Source organism: Rhincodon typus, chromosome 13 (assembly GCF_021869965.1).
Source record: "Rhincodon typus isolate 14 chromosome 13, sRhiTyp1.1, whole genome shotgun sequence".
Taxonomy (NCBI): domain Eukaryota; kingdom Metazoa; phylum Chordata; class Chondrichthyes; order Orectolobiformes; family Rhincodontidae; genus Rhincodon; species Rhincodon typus.
This window is the reverse complement of record NC_063344.1, coordinates 71,764,640-71,786,676: the sequence shown is the minus strand read 5'-3', so window position 1 is coordinate 71,786,676 and position 22,037 is coordinate 71,764,640. Positions and strand designations below refer to the sequence as shown.

The 22,037-nt window shown below is 41.8% G+C and overlaps 1 protein-coding gene across 1 annotated transcript in view; it reads right to left on the bottom strand.

The window, feature by feature from the left end:
- The window catches only part of ky (kyphoscoliosis peptidase), a 56,105-nt gene extending 40,287 nt beyond the window's left edge, over positions 1 to 15,818 (bottom strand). Inside the window, exons 1-2 of the mRNA XM_048604147.1 lie at positions 15,750 to 15,818; positions 10,087 to 10,195 (exon numbers count right to left, since the gene is read on the bottom strand). Coding sequence (XP_048460104.1) covers positions 10,087 to 10,195; positions 15,750 to 15,818 — 178 coding nt within the window. The remainder of the gene's footprint in view (positions 1 to 10,086; positions 10,196 to 15,749) is intronic.
- Between the last annotated feature and the right edge of the window lie 6,219 nt (positions 15,819 to 22,037).

Genomic DNA, 22,037 nt, shown 5'->3' with positions numbered 1-22,037 from the left:
CTCCCTCTCTTTCTCCTGTGCGCCCACACACACTCTCTTTCCACCCCATCCGGCACACACACTCTCTTCCACACATACACATGCACACATGCGCATGTGCGCACACACATACACACACACACACACACACACACAGACACACACACACACACACACACACACACACACACTGTGGGGTGAATTTGTATTTGCAGATACATTCTATTTTGTTCAAAAAGCACACATTTTATTGGCAGTCAGTCAATGTGGTGTTTTATAAATTCCTACTTTAGAAATAAAACCAGTTTGACTCCAAACCAAAACACAAACAGATTCTAAACAAGGCCTCACACCTAACAGACACTGTCTGACCTAAAATGTTACCTCTTCTTAACACTAATAAAATCTTTAGTTCTCTCAGGGCAGTGACTTGACAGGAATTTGGAGATCTACATATACAAATTAATAAATTAAAACCTTCTAACTGATTAAAGATTTAACAGCATCTTAGGTTTGTTTAATACATGCGTATCAGTGGTGTGACCCTTTGATCTTCTACTTATAAATCCTGTGTTCTGTTCACTTCTTTCTCACTTCACCTAACGAAGGGACTATGTTTGAAAGCTTGTGTTTTCAAATAAACCTGTTGGCCTACAACCTGGTGTTGTGTGATTTCTGACCTTGATCACCTCAGTCCAACACCAACACAAACAAACACAGAATTTAATCTCAGATTATGCCAGTTTGTAAGCAACACATGTATGAATGATTTATGGCAGTCTAATCTTCATTTTTGAATTATGAAAGACTAGTATTTTATAGCACTTATCAAACCTTTGAGAGGTGTTGCAAAACACTTTGTACAAATTACTTTTGATGTTTAGACATTTTGGTGTTGACAAACACAACAGACCTTGTGAAGGTAAAGGCATGTCCCTTTAAGAATAAACTATTACTGTTAAGTAAACATTATGTGAAGTCAAAGTTTCACTGTCCCTTTGCCTGCAGATTACTATTGTAACCTTATATTTGTTTCAAGTGCAATTTTAAAGACATTTGGAGTTTACTGTTGTACAGGTTTCTCTGTTAAATCAACTGTCTCTAAATGGTAGGAAAACCTGTGCTTAATTTTTTTTTAAGTACTGTGCAAGGAGGTAATTCTGACACAACAAAAATTCTCCTACAGGAAACTACATTCATCTTGTTGCAGTGAAATTGCAATGAGGCAAATTTTGGTGATTCTAAACTTTAGTTTGTTTGAATGTGTCAGCTATTTCCCCGGACAGATTAAGAAATCCAGCAGAAGGATTCCTATGATAAATGGAAATTCCAGAATGGTAACTCGGGGTCACGTTAGGCCGGGTGACAATATGAAATCACAGGGGAATTCTGATTCCACATCGAGACCACGGAGTGAAATCCTAAGAACATGGCTAAGCCTGTGTGACACCTAGTCGTGCTGTTGATTGAAGACAAAGTGAAGATGGTGCAGCAAGTTGGAAAACCATAATGGAAAGTGAAATGCTGACAATGCTGAGGACCGGGAGATTCCACCATCAAATTCATGAAATATTCTGAAACACAAGGCAAACCTCACCGAACAGTTGAACAAGCCATCAAAGAAGAGGATGAAGATAGCTTGCTATTCTGGCAAAGAAACTCCGAGTGTAGTTCAAGGCAACTCAAGGAGAGAACATTCCCATCTCTGGTCCAATGCTGCAGGAAAGGGGAGTCACCCTGGGCCATAACAAGTTCACCGACAGTGATGGTTGTATGGACTGATTCAAGACCAGGAGAAAGGGCATCAGCATCTGAGCAGTAACCCACTGTGAGGCTGTCGCATTTACAGCGCCAATGACAGATCAATAGCTGAAGAATGATATTGTTCACACCCTGAATGAATATGTGCTGCGTAGCATTTTTGCAATGGATAAAATTTGACTGTTTTATTATCTTTTACCAGATCACAATTTTATATTCAAAGATGAAACCAGTAATGGAATATTGGAATATTGTGAGCAGTTTTGGCCCTGTGTCTGAGGAAGGATGTGTTGGTGTTGGAAGGGGTCACAGGAAGTTTGTAAGAATTATCCTAGGGATGAAGGGCTTATCATATGAGGAGTGGTTGAGGAATCTGGGTCTGTAATCACTGGAGCTGGGGGATCTGTTTGAAACTTTAAAAAAATTGAGAGGCCTGGATAGAGTGGAATTAGAGAAGATGTTTCCACTAGTAGGACAGACTAGGACCTGAGGGCACAGCTTCAAAGTGATGACCCTTTGAAACTGAGATGAGGAGGAATTTCTTCAGCCAGAGGGTGGTGAGTCTGTGGAACTTATTGCAGAAGACAGCTACGGAGGCCAAGTCATTGAGTGTATTTAAGACAGAAGTAGATGGGGTTCTTGATTAGTAAGAAGATCAAAGGTTACAGGGAGAAGGCAGGAGAATGAGGTTGAGAAACATATCAGCCATGATTGAATAGTGGAGCAGATCTAATGGCTGATTGGCCTGATTCTGCTCCTACATCTTTTGGTCTTATGGCAAATATTGCTACTTCAAATAATTATCTAGTTTTCCCTTAAACAGTGTACTCGTCTCCTTATCGCTTGTGGCAAGTACAGTTCTGATCACCACACTACCAGAAGAATGTGGATGTTTTGGAGAGGGTACAGAAAGGGTTTACCAGGATGTTGCCTGGCATGGGGGATTTTAGCTATGAAGAAAGGTTGGATAGACTGGGTTTGTTTTCACTGGAATACAGGAGGTTTAGGGGTGACCTGATAAAAGTTTGTGGGATTGTGAATGGCGCAGATAGAGTGGAAAGTATGAGGCTTTTTTCCAGGGTGGGCGGGTCAATTACTAGGGGACACAGGTTCAAGGCACAGGGGATGGAGTTTAAAAGAGATGTGTGAGGCAAGTTTTTCACGCAAAGGGCAGTGACTGCCTGGAACAAGCTGCCAGAGGAGGTGGTAGAAGCAGACACAATAGCAGCATTTTAGAAGCACCTGAATGAATACATGAACAGGAAGGGAATAGAAGGATACCGATCCTGTAAGTGAAGACATTTTTAGCATGGAAGGGCAAAATGTGCTAACACAGGCTTGGAGGACCAAAGGGCCTCTTCCTGCACTGTATTGTTCTTTGTTAAAGCATTCCATGTTCCAATATCCAGTGTAAAGGCATTTCCCCCAACCCCTTTCCTTACTGTGCATTTAAAATTGATGCTTTCTGATCACTGACTGTGAACCAAAGCAAGTAATGCTTCCCTATCAATTCTGTCGTAACCTTAATCAATTTTAAACACCTCTATTAACCAGTAACTATTCTGTTCTCCTTGCGCTGATGGAAATTGTCACAGTATCTTATGACTTTCTTCTTCACTATAGATTCCCCTGTGACATCTTTCTGGGTAATCTATACTGTAGATTTCTATAGAATCATGGGATCAGGCAATCATTCAGGAGGAGAGATTTCAGTCCTTTGTGTCAAAGTTGTCTTTCTAAATGAGCAATGCACCAGCTGTCTCTCCTTTGCCTTCTATGATCCATAGTCTTCCTTTTCACATTTTTAAGGTTTCTTTCTAGTAAATTTAATGCCCCTTCTATAATGGGCCACAATTTATTCTATGTACCAAACATAGGTTTTTTTTGACCAATTTATTGTTTTTGTTCAAGGTTCTATTGACCCCTTAGTCATTAGCAACTGTTCTTTTAGACGTTTATACATCCTTTGTTCTTCAGCGTATTTACAGTAAGAGTATACTCTGCTTATTTATCTCTGAAATGCATTACCTTACAGAAAGTTCATTCAAACTAAATCGTTTCTTACCTCTGAACCTTCATGTCATAGTCAGACACACTTGTCTTTAAAAGTTCTATATCCATTTTTATTCGAACATTAAACCTGCAATGTGATTGCTAGTCCCTAATTGTCCTCCTACTTAAAGAATCCTTCATTCATATTTCTCCATACCCAACCTTTCCTCTAACACCATTATTAATGCATTTCCTTCCCCAGTTTGTCCACCGGTCCACAAGGCACTCAAGACTACACTCCACTTTTGAAAGCTTACCTTTTTATATCTTGTACTTTCTTTTTTAAATGAAAAAATCCCTTGTCCAATTACATCATGGATACCATCTTCCAAAACTGTTCTTCTTCCCGATGATATTTTTACACTATTTATTTCAGTTCAGTTTTATGATTCCATTTGACAGTTTTACTCCTTTTACTCCCTCACACCTGAACACTGTTCACTCCTGGTTCATACCCGTTTAACTGCTTTACTAAGTGTCTCAGCAGGAACAATGCTGCCATTTCAGTTCCAATGAAGACCGTTTCTGCAGTACAACTTCTCCCTGTTCCCCAACTGCTTCTGATTCCCTGGCACCACACAGTGAAAATCCTGATTTTCTCCTCGTCAACTTGTGACACAGAGCGGTCTAGAGATTATGACCATTTCATTCTTCAAATTAGATCTTAACCCCTTAAACTCAGGATCCCAAACATCTTCCTGTCCTTGTCACTGGTTTCAACATGGCCCTTTATGTTTGACTGCTCTCCCACCTTTTCCAGAAATATCTCCATGCCTGTGGCCTCCAGCTTGTGTACAACAACATGCCATTTGCAATCTTAATCGTAACCGTAAATACAGTTGCTTTTATGTCTGGCTCTTGAATCTACAAATTATCTCCTATTATTCTAGTCTGCCTGTCTCTCACTGTACCTTTTGGCCAGTTCTTTACCACAGGAATGCTCAGGAACATTCTATACGCACTCCGAGGGAACAGGGCATAAGACTGTATGGGGTGGCTGCTGTGCCCAACACTAACTTAGTACCATGGGTATTTCATAAGTGGCAGGGCTGGGATTGGGTGGCCTGTATCACTGTTGGGCCAACAACCCCTCCCCCAACCACCACCCCATAATGACTCCCATTATATCCAATAGTGATCATCAAAGGTTGGGGAAGGGTCTGCCTGCACTTCCAACAGTGTCCACAACTCCTGATAGCAGTACTGGGACTAGGAAGCTGCTAGCGATTTGATGAGTGAGGAGCTGTCAGAGGTAGATGTGCCCCCAGATAGGGACAGAAGTCTCATCTTGAGCCAATTAACAATTCGGTGTTTGTTTCAGTTTCTCCCCCAACTTTAAACTGGGAGTGGCCGCTGTTTCCACAGACAAACCATCTGACTTTCACTGTCCACTGTAGGCTTGTCCTTACCCGGTCAGATCAACATGTGTCTACAGATCAACTGCAACGTAGTTGAATCTTAATAGTCCCCTGAAATGACTTAACAAAGTGCTCAGTTGAACCAAATCTTTCCTCAGAAGCAGAAGAACACCACTTTTCCCTTTGAGTTTGTCCAGCATTAAATGGATCATATTGTGAGACACAAAATGAGAATAAGACCAGACAAGCCGCACAGTGTCAGTCTAATTATTCAAATATAATAGCATACCCAATCCCAAAGTTCTCCTTACTAACATTGAGACTGTTGTCTCACAGATGAATCAAGTAACAGCCTGACATAATCATTCTCACAAAATCATATGTTCCAGACAATGCCCCAGACACCAATATTACCATCCCTGGATATGTCCTGTCCTAGCAGAGCTGGAGGCACAGCGGTATGCAGTCAGGAGGCAGTTGCCCTGGGAGTCCTCAACATTGACTCCAGACTCCCAGGAATTTCATGGCATCAGGTTAAAAAGGACAATCCTGCTGATTACCATGTGCCATCCCTTTCCACTGATGAATCCACCGTGTTGAATACAAGTTGGAAGGAGTATGAGAGTACAAAGGATGCAGAATGTAGTCTGCCTGTGGGATCAACAAGATTGGCACTTATGGTCAAGATAGCTGAATGATGTTGGACATATCTACCAGACTGGACTGTGACAATTGGTGAGACAACAAGAGGGTAAAACTTACTGAGTACACAGTGATCTACCTGTTGAAGATGCATCTGCCCATGACAGTGTTGACATGAGTGATCTGGAGCTGAATTTCCACCTTCCATCACATGTGTGACTTTACCATGTGATACATAAGATTTCAAACAGATCAAACAGGCCAAAATGATTATTACAAGGGGTTCTAATTTTAAGGTGATTGAAGGAAGGTATAGGGGAGATGTCAGAGGTAGGTTCTTTACACAGAGAGTGGTGCGTGCATGGAATGCGCTGCCGGCGGTGGTAGTGGAATCAGATACATTAGAGACATTTAAGCAACTCTTGGATAGGCACATGGATGATAGTAAAACTGTAGGGTATGCAGGGTAGTTTGATCTTAGAGTAGGATAATAGGTCGGCACAACATTGTGGGCTGAAGGGCTTGTTCTTTGCTGTACTGTTCTATGTTCTATGTTCTATGCTCTAATACAAAACTGGACAGCCACGCTGTGGGCTATCAACATATGAATTATATTCATAGACAATTTGTAACCTCATTCCCCACTCTGTCTTTACCATCAAGCCAGGGAATCAACATTGGTTCAGTACAGGAGGGCATGCCAGAAGCAGCACCAGCATACTTGAAAGTGAGGTGTCAACCTGGTGAAGCTACAAAATAAACATGAATGTCACACTGCAAAACCAGGCTGTGTTTGACAGAGCTAAGAAATCTCAGACTTAATGGACAGGTCGTAACTCTATTACCCTGTCATGAACAGTTGTCGGTAATTAACCCCAAGGAAGAGTTTCCACAAATATCCCAATCTACAATGACTGTAGAGGCTAGTGGTCAGTTCAAAAGACAAGGCTGAAGCATTTATAATAATTTTCATTCAGCTGTGCTAAGTAATGATTCACCTCAGCCTACACTTCCCAATTCAATTCACTCGACCTGACCACTGTGGTTAAAACAATGGCTGTAGACTGTTACAATATTCTGACAACAGTATTGAAGATTTATGCTCCAAAACTTGCCACTTCCCTAGACAAACCATTTCAGTACAGCTACAGGCCAAGCAGCATCAGAGGAACAGGAAAGCTGACGTTTCTCGAGACCCTTCTTCATAAAATTTTCTGAAGAAGGGTCTCGACCTGAAACGTCAGCTTTCCTGCTCCTCTGATGCTGCTTGGCCTGCTGTGTTCATCCAGCTCTACACCTTGTTATCTCAGATTCTCCAGCATCGGCAGTTCCTACTATCCCAGTACAGCTACATGCTGGTTTTGCCTCTACCCAACTGATTGCCCGGGTATATCCTGTGCACAAAAAGCAGGAGAAATCCAACTCAGCCAATTACCACTCCAACAGTCTACTCTCAATCATCAGTAAAGTGATGGAATAATAGAAAGCCTACAGTGTGGAAGCGAGCCCATCAAGTCCACACCCAGACCCACCCTATCCCCATAACCCTTCATTTGCCATGGTCAATCCACCCAACCTGCACATCTTTGGACTGTGGGAGGAAACCAGAGCATGCAGAGGAAACCCACACAGACACAAGAAGAATGTGCAAACTCTACACAGGCAGTCCCCTGAGGGTGGAATCGAATGCTGGTCCCTGGTGCTGTTAGACAGCAGTGCTAACTAATGATCCACCATACTGTCCAAGGTGTTATCAACAGTGTTATCAAGCAGCACCTGCTCAGTAATAACCTGCTCAGTGACGCCCAGTTTGGGTTCCACCAGGGCCACTCAGCTCCGGACCTCATTACAGCCTTGGTTCAAACATGGACAAAAGAACTGAATTCCAGAGGTGAGGTGAGAGTGACAACCCTTGACATTAAAGCCACCTTTGACCGAGTGTGGCATTAAGGAGCCCTTGCATAACTGGAGTCATTGGGTATCAGGTGGAAAATTCTCTGCTGGTTGGAATAACACCATAGTGCAATCTGCTCCTGCTGCTTATTGGACTGTACTCCCACACAGATGAGTGGGGCACTACATAAAATAAAATGCAAGTAACTCTGGGGTAGAGATGAAGCTCAGCAAAGCCCAGTGAAATAGGTCTTAAGCAAGATCCCAGTAGTATGGGAACCTGCCCTGTTTCAGATGGCTCAGTGTTCTCCTCTATCATTCTCAGTTAGTGGGGATGAAGTGTTTCTATTCCTTTTGGGAATTTAAAATTTGCATAGAAAAGCAAAATGTTAAAATGCGGAAGTAATTCTGTTGTTTTGTTTTCTCCCCTCAGATAATGCACTTTATGCACATTATTTGAAAGTTGCATCATTTGGGACCCTGGTGTAGATCATCACACATTAATACAACTATCAAGTATATCTTCTTGATGTGAAGTGGTACATTATAGCAGAGGGATATGACAAGCTTAATATCCACAATGAGACAGTTTTGAAGAGTGTACAGAGGGACTGGAAGGTCCATATGCATTGATCTTTGATGGTAAAACACATTGAGAAACTAGTTAGCAAAGCATTTGGGGTTTTGATCTTTATAAGTAGAGACATTGAGTGCAACAGCAGGACAGTTATTCTAAACCTTTATAGAGAGAGTCAATGTTTTAACGAATCACATAAGGTTAGGATGCAGGAACAAGAAGTGATTAGGAAGGTAAATGGAATGTTGTCAATTATTGTAAGGGAAATGAAATATAGGGAAGCTTTACTATAATAAAGCAGGGAATTGGCGAGATCACATCTGTAATACTGTGTATAGTTTGATCTCCATATTTAAGAAATGATATCAATACATTAGAAGGAGAAGGTTTACTTGACTAGTCCCTGGGATGAAAGGATTATCTCAGCAGGAAAGATTGGACAGGTTGGACCTGTTTCCAATGGCATTTAGAAAAATAGAGTTGACCCAATTGAAACAAATAAAATCCTGAGGGAGCTTCACAGGGTGGATGCTGAGAGGATGTATCGTCTTGTGGGAAACCGGAATCAGAGACATAGTTTAAAGTTAAGGGAGTTTTCATTTAAGATTGAGATGAGAAATAATATCTTCTTTTATAGGGTTATGAGTTTGTGCAGCACTCTTCTCTAGAGAGTGGCAGAGGCAGGGTCATTAACAATTTCTAAGACTGAAATAGATTCTTAATACACAAGGGAATCAAAGTGTAGTGAAGTAGGCAGGAATGTTGAGGCCACAATCAGATGTGTCATTATCTTATTAAATGGCTTGAGGGGCCGAATGGATAGACTTTAGAAGTAAATTAACTTGCAGGGCTCTGGAGTTATGCCAGGCAATGGGACTGATTGGATAACTCCATACAGAATGAACATGGGACAGATGGGCTGAATAGCCTCTTTCTGCACCATAATGAAGCTATGATTCAATGATTCAAATAACATAAAACAGTGTAGTGAGAATAAGGAACTTAGCAACATCAGTATAAGTAAAGAAGTAGCACAGGGGACATGAATGGGACTAAGTGGAAACCAATCCTTTGATCCTAGTGACCTAGATCTTAGAGTTTTACTGGAAACAGCTGTAGATACAGCAGAGGCTTTTGTTTTGAGCTTCCAGAATTGCTCCAATTCTGGGACAGTTTCCAAGGATAGGAAGGACATGAACATAAACCAACTACTTAAGACATAAAGGAGAGAGAACATGGGGAACTGAAGTCCCATTAGTCTAACAATTGTAGTAGATAAAATAATAGAATCTATTATCCTGGTCTTAGAATCAGGCCACTTAGAAAATAATATTATTTGGGAAAATGCGGTGGAATTTGCCAAAGCAAAATCATATTTGACAAATCTGTTGAGGTTTTTTAATGATGGAATTAGTAGGATGGATAAGGGAAATAAGTAGATGTAGTGTTTTTGAATTAAAACTGTCATGTTTGTTTTCAAATCTCGTCTGCCTTGTATCTCTCTCTATCTTCCTCCTTAAACAATCTTTACAACATACCTTTAGCCAATCCCTAATAACTCCTATATGTTTGACAAGGGTCTGGTACTGCACCCTGGGGAGTTTTACTATGTTGCTGACACAACGTAAGTACAAACCTTTATTGTTAGTTCATGATTCATTACCTCCTGCAATGTTGTATTTTTACAGGAAAGAGAGCTAGAGGGAGGGTAAAAAATATTGTGCTGCTTCTACTTATAACATAACTCTGTGCCGTAAAGCATTTCAACTGTGATGCGAACAACTCATGCACAGAACTGTAATGAATGCTTAGCTGAATATTTACCAATGTGACAACAAATCCAGATCCATATTGCTCGGACTCTTTCCAGGTCTGTACTTGCGTACAACAATAGCTCTTTCACAAGTTTTTGCACAGTACTCTTTGGAGAAACCTATTCAGACAAAAATATATGTAATGACAAATGAAATCACTGTAATTAGTTAAACTGCTGGTTCATCAAAAAGCTTCATTTGTATGTACTTTATAACAATTGGTTAAAATTGAACAAGACTTTTAGTCTGTCAAATAATAAGAGGTAACAATACATTTATAAAGATATTTGCCTGGTCAAGAGGTGGCAGTAATTCATTTATAACTTTTGCATTGTATGAATGTTGCATGTGGTCATCCTTAGTTTTTTTGTGTTTCAGCAAGTCAGCTATTGGAAACTCCTGTAGTTTCTTATAAGAACAGAGATTTTAAAAATACATTCATGAAAAGAAAATGATGTTTTGTTTTAAAGAATATAATTGGAAACATACATTGTGGTTTGTAAAGAAAGTTTATGGGGACAGCAAGATGGCTCAGTGGTTAGCACTTCTGCTGCTCAGAACCAGGGGCCCAGGTTTTGATTCCACGCTTGGGTAATTGTCTGTGTGGAGTTTGCACACTCTCCCCATGTCTGCGTGGGTTTCCTCTGGGTGTTCTGGTTTCCTCCCACAGTCCAAAGATGTCAGGTTAGATGGGTTTGCCATGCTAAATTATCCATAATGTCCAGGGATATGCAGTCTTAGGTTCATTAGCTAAGGGAAATGTAGGGTTACAGGGATAGGGTGGGGGGGGGTTGAGTCTGGGTTTGCTGCTTTTCAGAGGGTCTTGATAGCCTGAATAGCGTGTTTACACATTGTAGGCATTCTATGATTCTATGACGACTGCATGTCATGATCTAGCCCATGTCAGATGACTGTGATTTCAGACTTCGCATCAAGGACTTGAGCATTGAATCCAGGCTGACACCTATGTGTAGTACAGAGAACCTTGAAGAAGTTCTGTTCTTCTTCTGAGGGCTTTAGTTTGTCTCTTTTTTACTTTAATTGTTCCCTTTGGCTATTCCCACCAAGTCTTTGTCATTTAGCTACTCCTCTCTTTCAAACCCTCACAGAATTTCTCTTTGGTTTTGTTTCCACTCTGTTCCATTCCATCTCCACAGTTCTAACTCTTCACAGGTAAAGTTACTGACCTAAGGTGTTGACTCAGATGCTGCCAGACTTGTTGAGTATTTCCCTCTCTTCTGTTCTTAGTCCACAACTAAGGAGGTGCAGCAACATTGAAAGTGTCTTCTTTCAGCTGGGATAATAAACTGAGCTCTGGGCCTGTCCTGTATGCTGGATTTGAAAGATCCCATGTCACTTTTCTCAAGATGGCCAGTGATGTTTACTCTGTTGTCCTAACCACTATTTCACAGATCATTAAAATGTTACCTAGCAATTTGCTGGATGTGGGATATTGTTGAGTGCAGATTGGCTGCTACATTTGTTATATTACAATGATTACACTTCAGAATTACATCATTGGCTATAAAATGCTTTAGGACATGCTGAGGGTGTGAGAGGTGCAATACAAATGCACCTTACCTCACCTAGAACGAGGAGAACATACCAAGGGATCTCTGAGACACAATAATTGTGACCACCTCCAAGAAAGGTGGTACGACAAATTAAGCTAACAACAGAGTGGTCTCCTTACTGTTCACCAAGGGAAGGCCTTCGCAAGAATTTTCTTCAATTGCATCCTCCCAATGGATGAAGAGCTCCTCCTAACCATGAGCTGAAGCTGAGAATCAGACTTTGAGCTTTGAACTGCAGCTTGTTTTACAAGAAAAGAGAGAACAAACAAACTGATGTTTGCACGTGGGAACCAGTTTGGAAAAATAATTGCAGGTTAATTATTGTTTCAAGAACACTGAAGATGTTTTGGCATCAGGACGTGTTCTGCTCAAAGACTGCCAGCTGTGTGGACATTGCACTGGTCAATCATGGAGAAGACGGTGTTGGCTGGCCAACTACAGCAAATGTGGAACAAAGAAACAGAAACCAAAAGTTGAACTGGTTTTGACTGTTTTTTGGAGCAGAAGGCAATGTGTCCAGAAATTGCAAAACTGGAAAGAGATTTTTGAGTTTTACCCTCTCTAGTTTTATATTCCATTATTGAGTTATTGGGTGTCCTGAGGAAAGAATCACAGTTTATAAGAAAAGTGAATATTCCTCAGACCCTGCAGAAAGTTGTTTGCATTGACTGGTGACTTCAGAATTCAAGCAAGATGCAATCACATGTGCCTGTGATACAGCACATCATTTAAGGAATTTCATAGAAGCTTGGTACTGATTGTTGAAGCGATTATTTAACTGGCCAGTTACAACTCTCATTTTCTTTTAATTTATCCTTTAACTATCCCTGTCAGTCTGTCTACGTGGGGGTACAATCAAACAAGATTTTTCCTGCTCCTCTGATGCTGCTTGGCCTGCTGTGTTCATCCAGCTCTACACCTTGTTATCTCATGTTCATAGACATTAGTTACATTACCTTGTTGTTTAGCTTTGCTCTATTAAAATATTAGTAATGAATTTTGTAATAAATGAGGTGGCACGGGTCTCAGTGATTAACACTGCTGCCTGATAGCACCAGGGACTCGGGTTCATTCCCACTTTCAGGCGACTGTGTGGAGTTTGCACATTCTCCCTGTGTCTGCATGGGTTTCCTCCCGCAGCCCAAAGATGTGCAGGTTAGGTGGATTGGCCATGCTAAATTGCCCACAGTGTGCAGGGATGTGTAAATTAGGTGGATTAACTATGGGAAATGCAGGGATAGGTTAAGGGGTTAGGTCTTGGTTGGAGGCTCTTCAGAGGGCTGGTCTGAACTCGATGGGCCAAATGGCCTGCTTCCAATTGTAGGGATTCTATGAAATTGAACATTTTTGTTTGAGTTATAAACATGGCATCTGATTGCTGTGATTCTTAATATCTAGTTAGGAACAATTGGGTGATTGAAAGTCATTGAATGTTTTAACTTCACTGCATTATGGATCCAGATTTAGTGAGTCTGATTTGATGTGGCTGGCTGTCCCTGTGACATAACAGTACAAAGTTCTTCTGGTCACTTGAGGTGTAAGAGTTTAACCTCAGACCACAACTGATGAGATAATTTCTGAGATTGTCACCAATGGAGAATATTGCAGTTATCCGTTGAGTTCTCAGTGTCCTGCTGTTTCTCTCCAATCAGTATTATCATCAGGCAGTATTTTCTTCTTGAGAAACACAGGGAGAAATTCTCAGCCTGCGTTCAGTGCTGCATCTTTGATTTCATCTCCAACATGTGAAAAATTCTCATGATGGTGCTTGGCAGAGTTTGCTGGGTTTATTGCTTCTGGCTGAAAACCTAATTTCAGCCCAGCTACCTCTCCTCAAATTCACTCTGAGCTCAGCCAGCTGTGGGGTCAGGTGATCACAGAATCCTGACAGTGTGGAAAGAGAATATTTGGCCCATCAAGACTGCACTGGCCCTTCAAAGACATTCCACCCAGACCCAGCTTCCCCCACTCTATCCCAGTAACCCCACATTTCCACATGGTTAATCCACCTAGCCTGCACATCCTTGTACACTAGGGGCAATTTAGCATGGTCAATCCACCTGCACATCTTTGGACTGTGTGAGGAAACCAGAGCACCTGGAGGAAACCTACGTAGATACAAGGGAGAACATGCAAACTCCACAAAGACAGTTGCTTAAGGCTGGAATCACACTCAGGTCCCTGGCACTGTGAGGCAGCAGTGCTAACCACTGAGCCACCATGCCGCCCGGTGATGCCTTTGGCCATCATAAATCAGTGGTTTCATCACTTATTAATCTTAGTTTTTTAAAGTAATTTTTAGTCCAAATATTAATTTGGACATTCACATTTGAGAAACAGTAGTCCTGGTGTTATAATAATTGTGACAATTTTACCAATTCAAAACAAAGGAACAGTTTGCAGTCTCCTGAGGGGTTAGCCTAGGTAGGCTCAGATAACCAGAGTCACGTGTCTGAGTTGTAGCAGGAGTCTCTCAAAGATTTGAATGTTCAGCAGATTGTGAAGCTAGGCATTTGCAGTATTTAAACCAACAAATCAGGATTCTTTACAGGAAGACATCAGGCTAGGTAACTTTTAAAATGTCTAAGTCTACAGGTTCAATAAGGTGTAGATGTTATTGTCTTGCTAGACTGCTGCCATACCCCCAGGCACCTTTTTGATAATGTAGCTGAAGTCATACGACATTTTGTAAATGAAGCTTTGAACTTAATCTTCAAAATGACTCTCTGATGTTAAGAAAAGCCTTAAATTTTCACAGAACTGAAAATATAGAATCCATTTTTTCCTGCTCTTTAGAAAGCAAGTTCTTGAATAATAATAATAAGCTTATACACAAGAAGCAAAGTTTTGGCTGGACTTAAGGTGCTGGAGGGTATGTAAAAATTAGACAGGCGTGTGTTGGAATAATGAGGAGGACATGAATGAGAGTTTCAGCAACAGCTGACCTGAGACAGAGGTGAAGTCAGTCAGATGTAGAAATAGACAGCTTGCAGCAGAACTGAAAGCAAAATCTTCAGCCTTCCCAGTAAACATCTGTGCATCAGGGAATAAACATTGATCAACAGTCTAATGATTCAGCAACAGTAGAGGAGTGAAAAGAGGTGATTGTGAGATAGAGCTGAGCGTACATGTGAAATACTTACATGTCATTGTCCAAGGACAGCCTGCAAATGGCAAACAGGAGGAGGATGCCAAGGTTGGATTTTTGTGGACACCAGAGATAAAAATACACGAACAGGAAGAGAAGCTATTACAGATGATAATTTGGCTGCAGCGGGATAGATGAGAATGGAACCAGGTGAGAGCAGTTCCACCCAGCTATGATGTAGAGGAGAAGTACTGGAGGGAGGATGGTGTGCAAGTAGACAGGTCTGGAAGGACAAGGAGGAATTTTAGGGAATTACAAGTACTATATACCAAGAGACACCAATGAACAACTACTCAAGACACATGGACAGATTATTAAACTTTGACTTTACTTAAAGAAAAGAAAGGCTTCATTGTAAGGGTAGGGCAGGTATTGAGTGGAAGAAGGCAGTCTTAGTAGTGAAATGGTTCAAGGCAAAAACACTGAGGCCAAGCTTAAGCACAACGACACAGCTCTGCATTGAGGGACTCGCATGAAGGATGGGACAGGTGAGATTGGAGAGTTGTTGCTGGGGTTTTCAAAGATCACTTCAATTCAGCTGGATGTGAAACTGGACACATCTTGAGCAATGCTGAACACCTAGTGATTTCTGATTTAGAGCTAACAACTTATTAGAATAAAGCCCTAGCTCGCTTTAGTTCTGATGTTGGGAACTGACACAAGATGGGGAAGAAGGAATTAGATGTGATTCTAATTCTGAAGCACAAACAGTATTACAAAGGGAAATGGAAATTAAATTAAAAGTCAGAGCAGACAGTGCGAATTGGGTGACCACAGGTATGGTGGAAACTAAGACTTGTGGACTTTACAGAATTTCTTTTCAAACTTCACATTCCCAGTAACTGACAAATTATGAAAAATAAAGTTTTTGAATTGGAACAGAGAGAGGCTTCTGATCTGGTGTTCAGTTTTTTATTTGGAAAGATTATGGGTTGGAATTTTGGTTGTTACCTTACAAGCATATGTGTCAAAAGCCTCAAACTCAGTCAAATCCATTTTGATAGACTTCAGGTTGTACATGTCATCTGTAAAATAAAATCCATATTATTTTTTGACATCTGTGAAATGCGTTGTATGTTTAATATTCATATCGTTAAATGTCATGATCTTAATGGGGCCTGGTAAAAATCTTACAAATTCTGCCTCAGGTGTACTGGCTTTGTAGGCATCTGGGAGAGTCCTTAACTTTCCTGTTTCTGTCTGAGCTTAACCATTTGATCAGCATGACTAAATATTTAGAACTGCTTGGTCCTGGGGGCTTTTGAACACCAGAATAAAAACAACGCACAAGAAACTTATCAACATCAAAGAAGCAAGATTTATGTAGACTTTGTGAGTGAAAATGGAAGGGAACCACTCGTTTAAATATGCAGTAAAGAATTATCTAATGTCATCCAATAAGAATTCTAGTTAATATCAAGCAACCTTCCCTTCCTGGTTCCTACAATGTGATCACTTGTAAGATAAATTCTCATCATGACGTAAGGTTCTTCTGGTAGATTTGCTGTCTCCTCCTTCTTTCTGCTAGGCCTCATGTGGAAGAGGAAAGCCACTAGATGGTCGAGAGAGAAGAGACTGTTGCCTTAAAGAACCTGCAGTGTATTACATGCTAGCAATCAGGAACAGGTTATATTGGTATGATGAACATTGTTCCAGAGATTGTGCAGGAGCATGATAATTAAGTGCTACTCCTTCAAGATCTAAAATTGTTCTCCTCCCCAAGTCCGTGTGACATCTTCATATTAGATGGTGCTTCACGCATTCCTCCGCATTAACCCTTTCAGAGGCTTACATTGGTAGCATCATCTGTGCACATTGTTGTAGAATGTCTTTAAGTCTGTACATGAGCAGACAGGACGTGTCGTTTGTCACAGGGTTCATGGTTGGAATGTGTTAGTAGACCAGTTAAAAGATATTGAAGTCCAAGTTCTCCAGCACTGTGCATATAATATTGTCACCCTCAATAAAAACTCACAATATAGTTTACCAGTGTCTGTCTGAATGATCAGGGAATGGAAGGCGAGAAGGAAACATAATAGATTAGACTACAACAGGATGTAGACGGACTGGTCAGATGGGCTGATCAGTGGCAAATAGAATTCAATCTGGATAAATGTGAGCTAATGAACTTGGGCAGGACAAACAAGGCAAAGGAATACATGATAAATAGTAGGAACGTGAGAAGAACTCAGGATCAGAGGGACCTTGGTGTGCATGTACACAATTTCGACCACCTTTCAGCATCTCAGCTGTACTTTGGCACAATACTGTGAAGGGAAGGGCTCCCTCTTTTAAATGACACTTTATTAAAAATGAAAGGATACGCTGGTGAAGTATTCTCAATGCAAATACCCTCCTAATCAGGTAAAGTCAATGAAACTATTTGAATAGTTTTCTTTGTTGGAAATACCAAGCCACTCTTTCCTTCACCAGTTGCTATGGGGAAACAATGCAAAGACTCAAGATCAATACGGATTGGAAAGGTTCCTCTGTCTCCTTCATTCTTACTGGATCACACAACAACTCACCCTGTTATTACTCCAAGGTTTGTGTTTCCCTGCCGAGCCCTCATCCATATTGTCTATGCTTTGCCCCTCATGAAATTAATAGGTCTGAGATGCAATATTATTTGGTGCTATTCACTATTGTACTTTTGTCAGGCTGTTTCTGAAAATGCCTTTCAAGATGCTTCTTGGCGCACAGCATGGTATTGTCATTTTGTCCTTTGGTCCTTATGCCTTGGATGTCAAAATTGGACACATCATCATGGTTTGACCAGACCATACACAATCCTAGTTTGGCTTTCACTATCTAGCACTAGTCAAGAATTACAGTTCCACCTTCTTTATGGATTGTAGCATCTTGTCATATTGCGATTCATTGCACAGTGAGTGATGAAATTGTGGAGATCATTGCCACATCAATACACTGAAGGGAAGGCTCTGTACAGACACAAAGGAGAAGTCAATGGAGGGACATGATTGCTGGGTCAGAGGATGTATTGGGAGGAGGTTCAAATGAAACATGAATACCTGCAGAGAGTAGATGGCTACAAGCAGCTGATTGTGTGCCATAGATTTTACATTAATACTGAGACTACTGATATTTCTAGCTTGCTTTCAATATATCTCTAAACAGTTTTTACACCACTGAACCAGGAATTGACCCTCTGTGTAGATCTACAATCAATTGACAATGGTACATGGATTGGCAAAACAGCTTCAGTTATGTAATTGCTGGATGTTAGTGTGCATTTACCCAGGTCAGGATACTCTTTGTCCAGACTGCTGGCTTGTGAACCATCTGCAGGAACTATCCAGAAGGAAAAGATACTTTATTTTACATTGAAAGCACTTCTCATCCAGGCATACATCCGTCTCCCTCAAGAGTTACATTGAGGCCACCACAAGCCTTTCGGATTACTGGTGAAATATCATAATTTCTTCGTGGTTTATCTTTTCAGAGGGAGTTCTGGCCTAAATTCAGCCAGAAAACAATGCTGCTGTGCACATGCGAGCAGTTGGAATCGTAGAATTCCTGTGGAGTGGAAAGAGACCATTCATTTCATCGAGTCTACACCGACCCTCCAAGGAGCACTCACCCAGAACCAGCTCCCTACCCTATCCCTGTAACCCTATATTTCCCATGCCCAATTCACCTAACCTGCACATCTTTGGACATGGGAAGAAACCAGAGTACCCCGCAGAAACCCATGTAAACATAGGGAGAACATACAAATTCCACACAGTGTCACCCAAGGCCAGAGTCGAGCCTGGGCCCCTGGTGCTGTGAGGCAGCAGTGCTAACCACTGAGTCATCAACCTGTTCATTTTGTGTCTTGAGAATAGGGGGGCACTGGTGTGGGGAAGAGGAGGGGACTGGGGGGAGATCTGAAAGACCATGATAGACTCAGGTCCCATGTGTGCACAAAAGTCACTGATTCCATCTTCTGGATCAACATCTTCATTCCTGTATTTGCTCCATTCTGAGAGTGCAACCCTGAACTGTTAGGACAGAAATGTTCAGTTTGTGGACAATTCTGGTTTTTATTCAGCTGGATTTTGGATATTAGACCTTTCATTAGTGTGAACATGCTGATTTAATTATTCACTGTTCTTTGAATAATTGTTCAACAAGCAATACAGGAGTTGGGACGTCATGTTGTGGCTGTACAACATGGTTAGGCTACTATTGAAATACTGCATCTAATTCTGGTCACCCTGCCATTGGAAGGATGTTGTGAAACTTGAAAGGATTCAGAAAACATTTACAAGGATGTTGTCAGGGTTGCGGGTTTAAGCTATAGAGGGAGGCTGAATAGGCTGGGGCTATTTTCCTTGCAGCGTCGGAAGTTGAGGGGTGACCTTATAGAGATTTATAAAATCATTTTAAGCTGCTATTAGATAGGCATATGGATGATAGTATAAGGTAGCGGTGGAGGTTAGATAGACCTTAGGTTTCGGGTAAAAGTTCGGCACAACATCATGGGCCAAAGGGCCTGTACTGTTCTATGTTCTATGTATGAGGGGCATGGATAGGGCAAACAGACAATATCTTTTCCCCGGGGTGGAGGAGTCTAAACCGAGATGGCATAGGTTTAAGGTGAGATTTAAAAGGGATCCAAGGGGCAACTTTTTCATGCAGAGAGTGGTGTGTATATGGAATGAACTGACAGAGGAAGTGGTGGAGGCTGGTACAATTATAACATTTAAAAGGCATCAGGATGGGTATATGAACAGGAAGGGTTTAGAGGGATATGGACCAAACGCTAGCAAATAGAACTAGATTTATTTAGGATTTCGGGTTGGCAAAAATGAGTCTGTCTCTGTGCTGTACATCTCTATGACTCTTAAAAAAGGAATATGAACTGCTCCAAACAGAATAAAACAAATGAATCCCATTATTACAATGAAAAGTTGAGCAGGCACATGTGAAGGGAGGATACACCAGCAACAACTTCATAATACTCACCTTCAATTTCTTTTAGCTTATATTGTTGACCGTCGGTAGCACCTGCAAAATCAAAACAGTTTTTTTTTGCAGTTCTAGAACATCTTGTAATATTGCATAGAGCAGCAATGTTGGATGCAGTGAATCTAAGCTCTGCAGTCCTGCCACATCCAGTCATGAATGGTGGTGGACAATTAAACAACTCACTAGTCAGTTCACAAATATCTCCATTGTCAATGATGAAAGAGCTCAACATATCAGTGCAAAAGACAAGGTTGAAACATTCACAACAATATTTAGCCAAAGTGCCGAGATCCATCCCAGCCTCTCCCAGTTGTCCCGAGCATCATGTTTATGAACCTTCTGCTAATTTGATTCACTCCACATGATATCAAGAAACAGTTGGAGGCAATTCATCCTCCAAAGGCATGGGTCCTGACAACATTTCAGCAATGGTACTGAAGACTTGTGCTCCAGAACTTGCCACTCCCTTAGCCAAGCTGTCCCAGTACAGTAGCAACACCAACAATATAGAAAATTGCTCAGGTATGTCTGTACACAAAGATAAGGACCAACACATCCTTACCAATCACTACCCCTTCAGTCTACTCTCAATCATCAGTAAAGTGATGGAAGGTGTCATCAACAGTGCTATCAAGTAGCACCTGCTCAGCAATAACCTGCTCAGAGACGCCAGAGCTTCATAGTTCCTGACCTCATTACAGCCTTGGTTCAAACATAGACAAAAGAGCTGAATTCCAGAAGTGAGGTGAGAATGATAACCCTTGATATCAAGGCTGCATTTGACCGAACGTGGCATCAAGGAACCCAAGTGAAACTGGAATCAATGGGTCTGGCAGGATCTGTGAAGACAAAATCAGAGTTAACATTTCGGGTCCGGTGACCCTTCCTCAGAACTGACGGTGGCTGGGAAAATATCAGTTTATATGCAGAAAATAGGGAGGTGTAGGGTAGGGAGTAAATGATAGGATAGAGCCGAAAGAGAGAGAACAGTTGGACAAAGGAGTTGATAAAGATCAGCCTGGGAGAGTGAATAATTGTTAGTGGGGACTGTTAGCGGCTAACAACAGTGGGTGTGTAATGGCAGGCCATGTGGTAACAAGGCCTGGTGTGTGGTGTAAGGGGCTGGGACATGGGAAAGTTTAGGCCCTAAAATTTTTTAACTTGATATTGAGTCCCGGGGGCTGCAGGGTCCCCAAGTGGAAAATGAGGTGCTGTTCTTCCAGTTTGCGTTGAGCTTCGCTGGAACAGTGCAGCAAGCCAGAGAGACAGATGTTGGCCAGGGAACGGGGTGGGGAACATCCATTTCCCACCAGGAGGGTCTTAAGGCTCTCCACTTCTTCCTGAAGTAAAGACCTGAACCATCCCCACCCACTACCACCCTCCTCCACTTGGCTGAGCTTGTCCTCACCCTCAACAACTTCTCTTTTAACTCATTTCATTTTTTCAGGTAAGAAGGGTGGCCATAGGTACCCGCATGTTCCTAGCTATGCCTGTCCCTTCGTGGGGTACATGGTACATTCTTTGTTCCAGTCCTATTCCGGCCCCCACCCACAACTCTTTCTCCGATACATCGATGATATCATCAGTGCTGCTCCCCTCTCTTCCAGAATTGGAAAAGTTCATTGATTTTGCCTCCAATTTCCATCCTGCCCTCACTTTGACCTGGTCTATCTCTGACTCCTCCCTTCCCTTCCGTGACATTTCTGTCTCCATTTCTGGGGATAGACTGGCCACTAATATCCATTATAAACCCACTGATTCCCACAGCTACCTGGACTATACATCCTCACACCCTGATTCCTGTAAAGACTCTATCCCATTCTCTCATACAGTGGAGACAGAGGAACTATGTTCAGATGAGGCCAACTTTGACAAGGGAGCCTCCGAAATGTCCACCTTCTTCCTCAACTGAGGATTCTCCAGCATCATTGTCGACAGGGCCCCCAACCGGGTTTGACCCATCTCCCGCACTTCCGCCCTCACCCCCTCTCTTCCCTCCCACAACAATGAAAAGGGTTCCCTTGTCTTTACCTACTATCCCACCAGCATCCACATCCAGAAGATCATCAGACACCATTTCCGCCACCTCCAGTGAGATGCCACCACCAAACATATATTCCCCTCAGAGATAGCAGGAACTGCAGATGCTGGAGAATCTGAGATAACAAGGTGTAGAGCTGGATGAACACAACAGGCCAAGCAGCATCAGAGGAGCAGAAAGGCTGACGTTTCGGGCCTAGACCCTTCTTCATTTCTGAAGAAGGG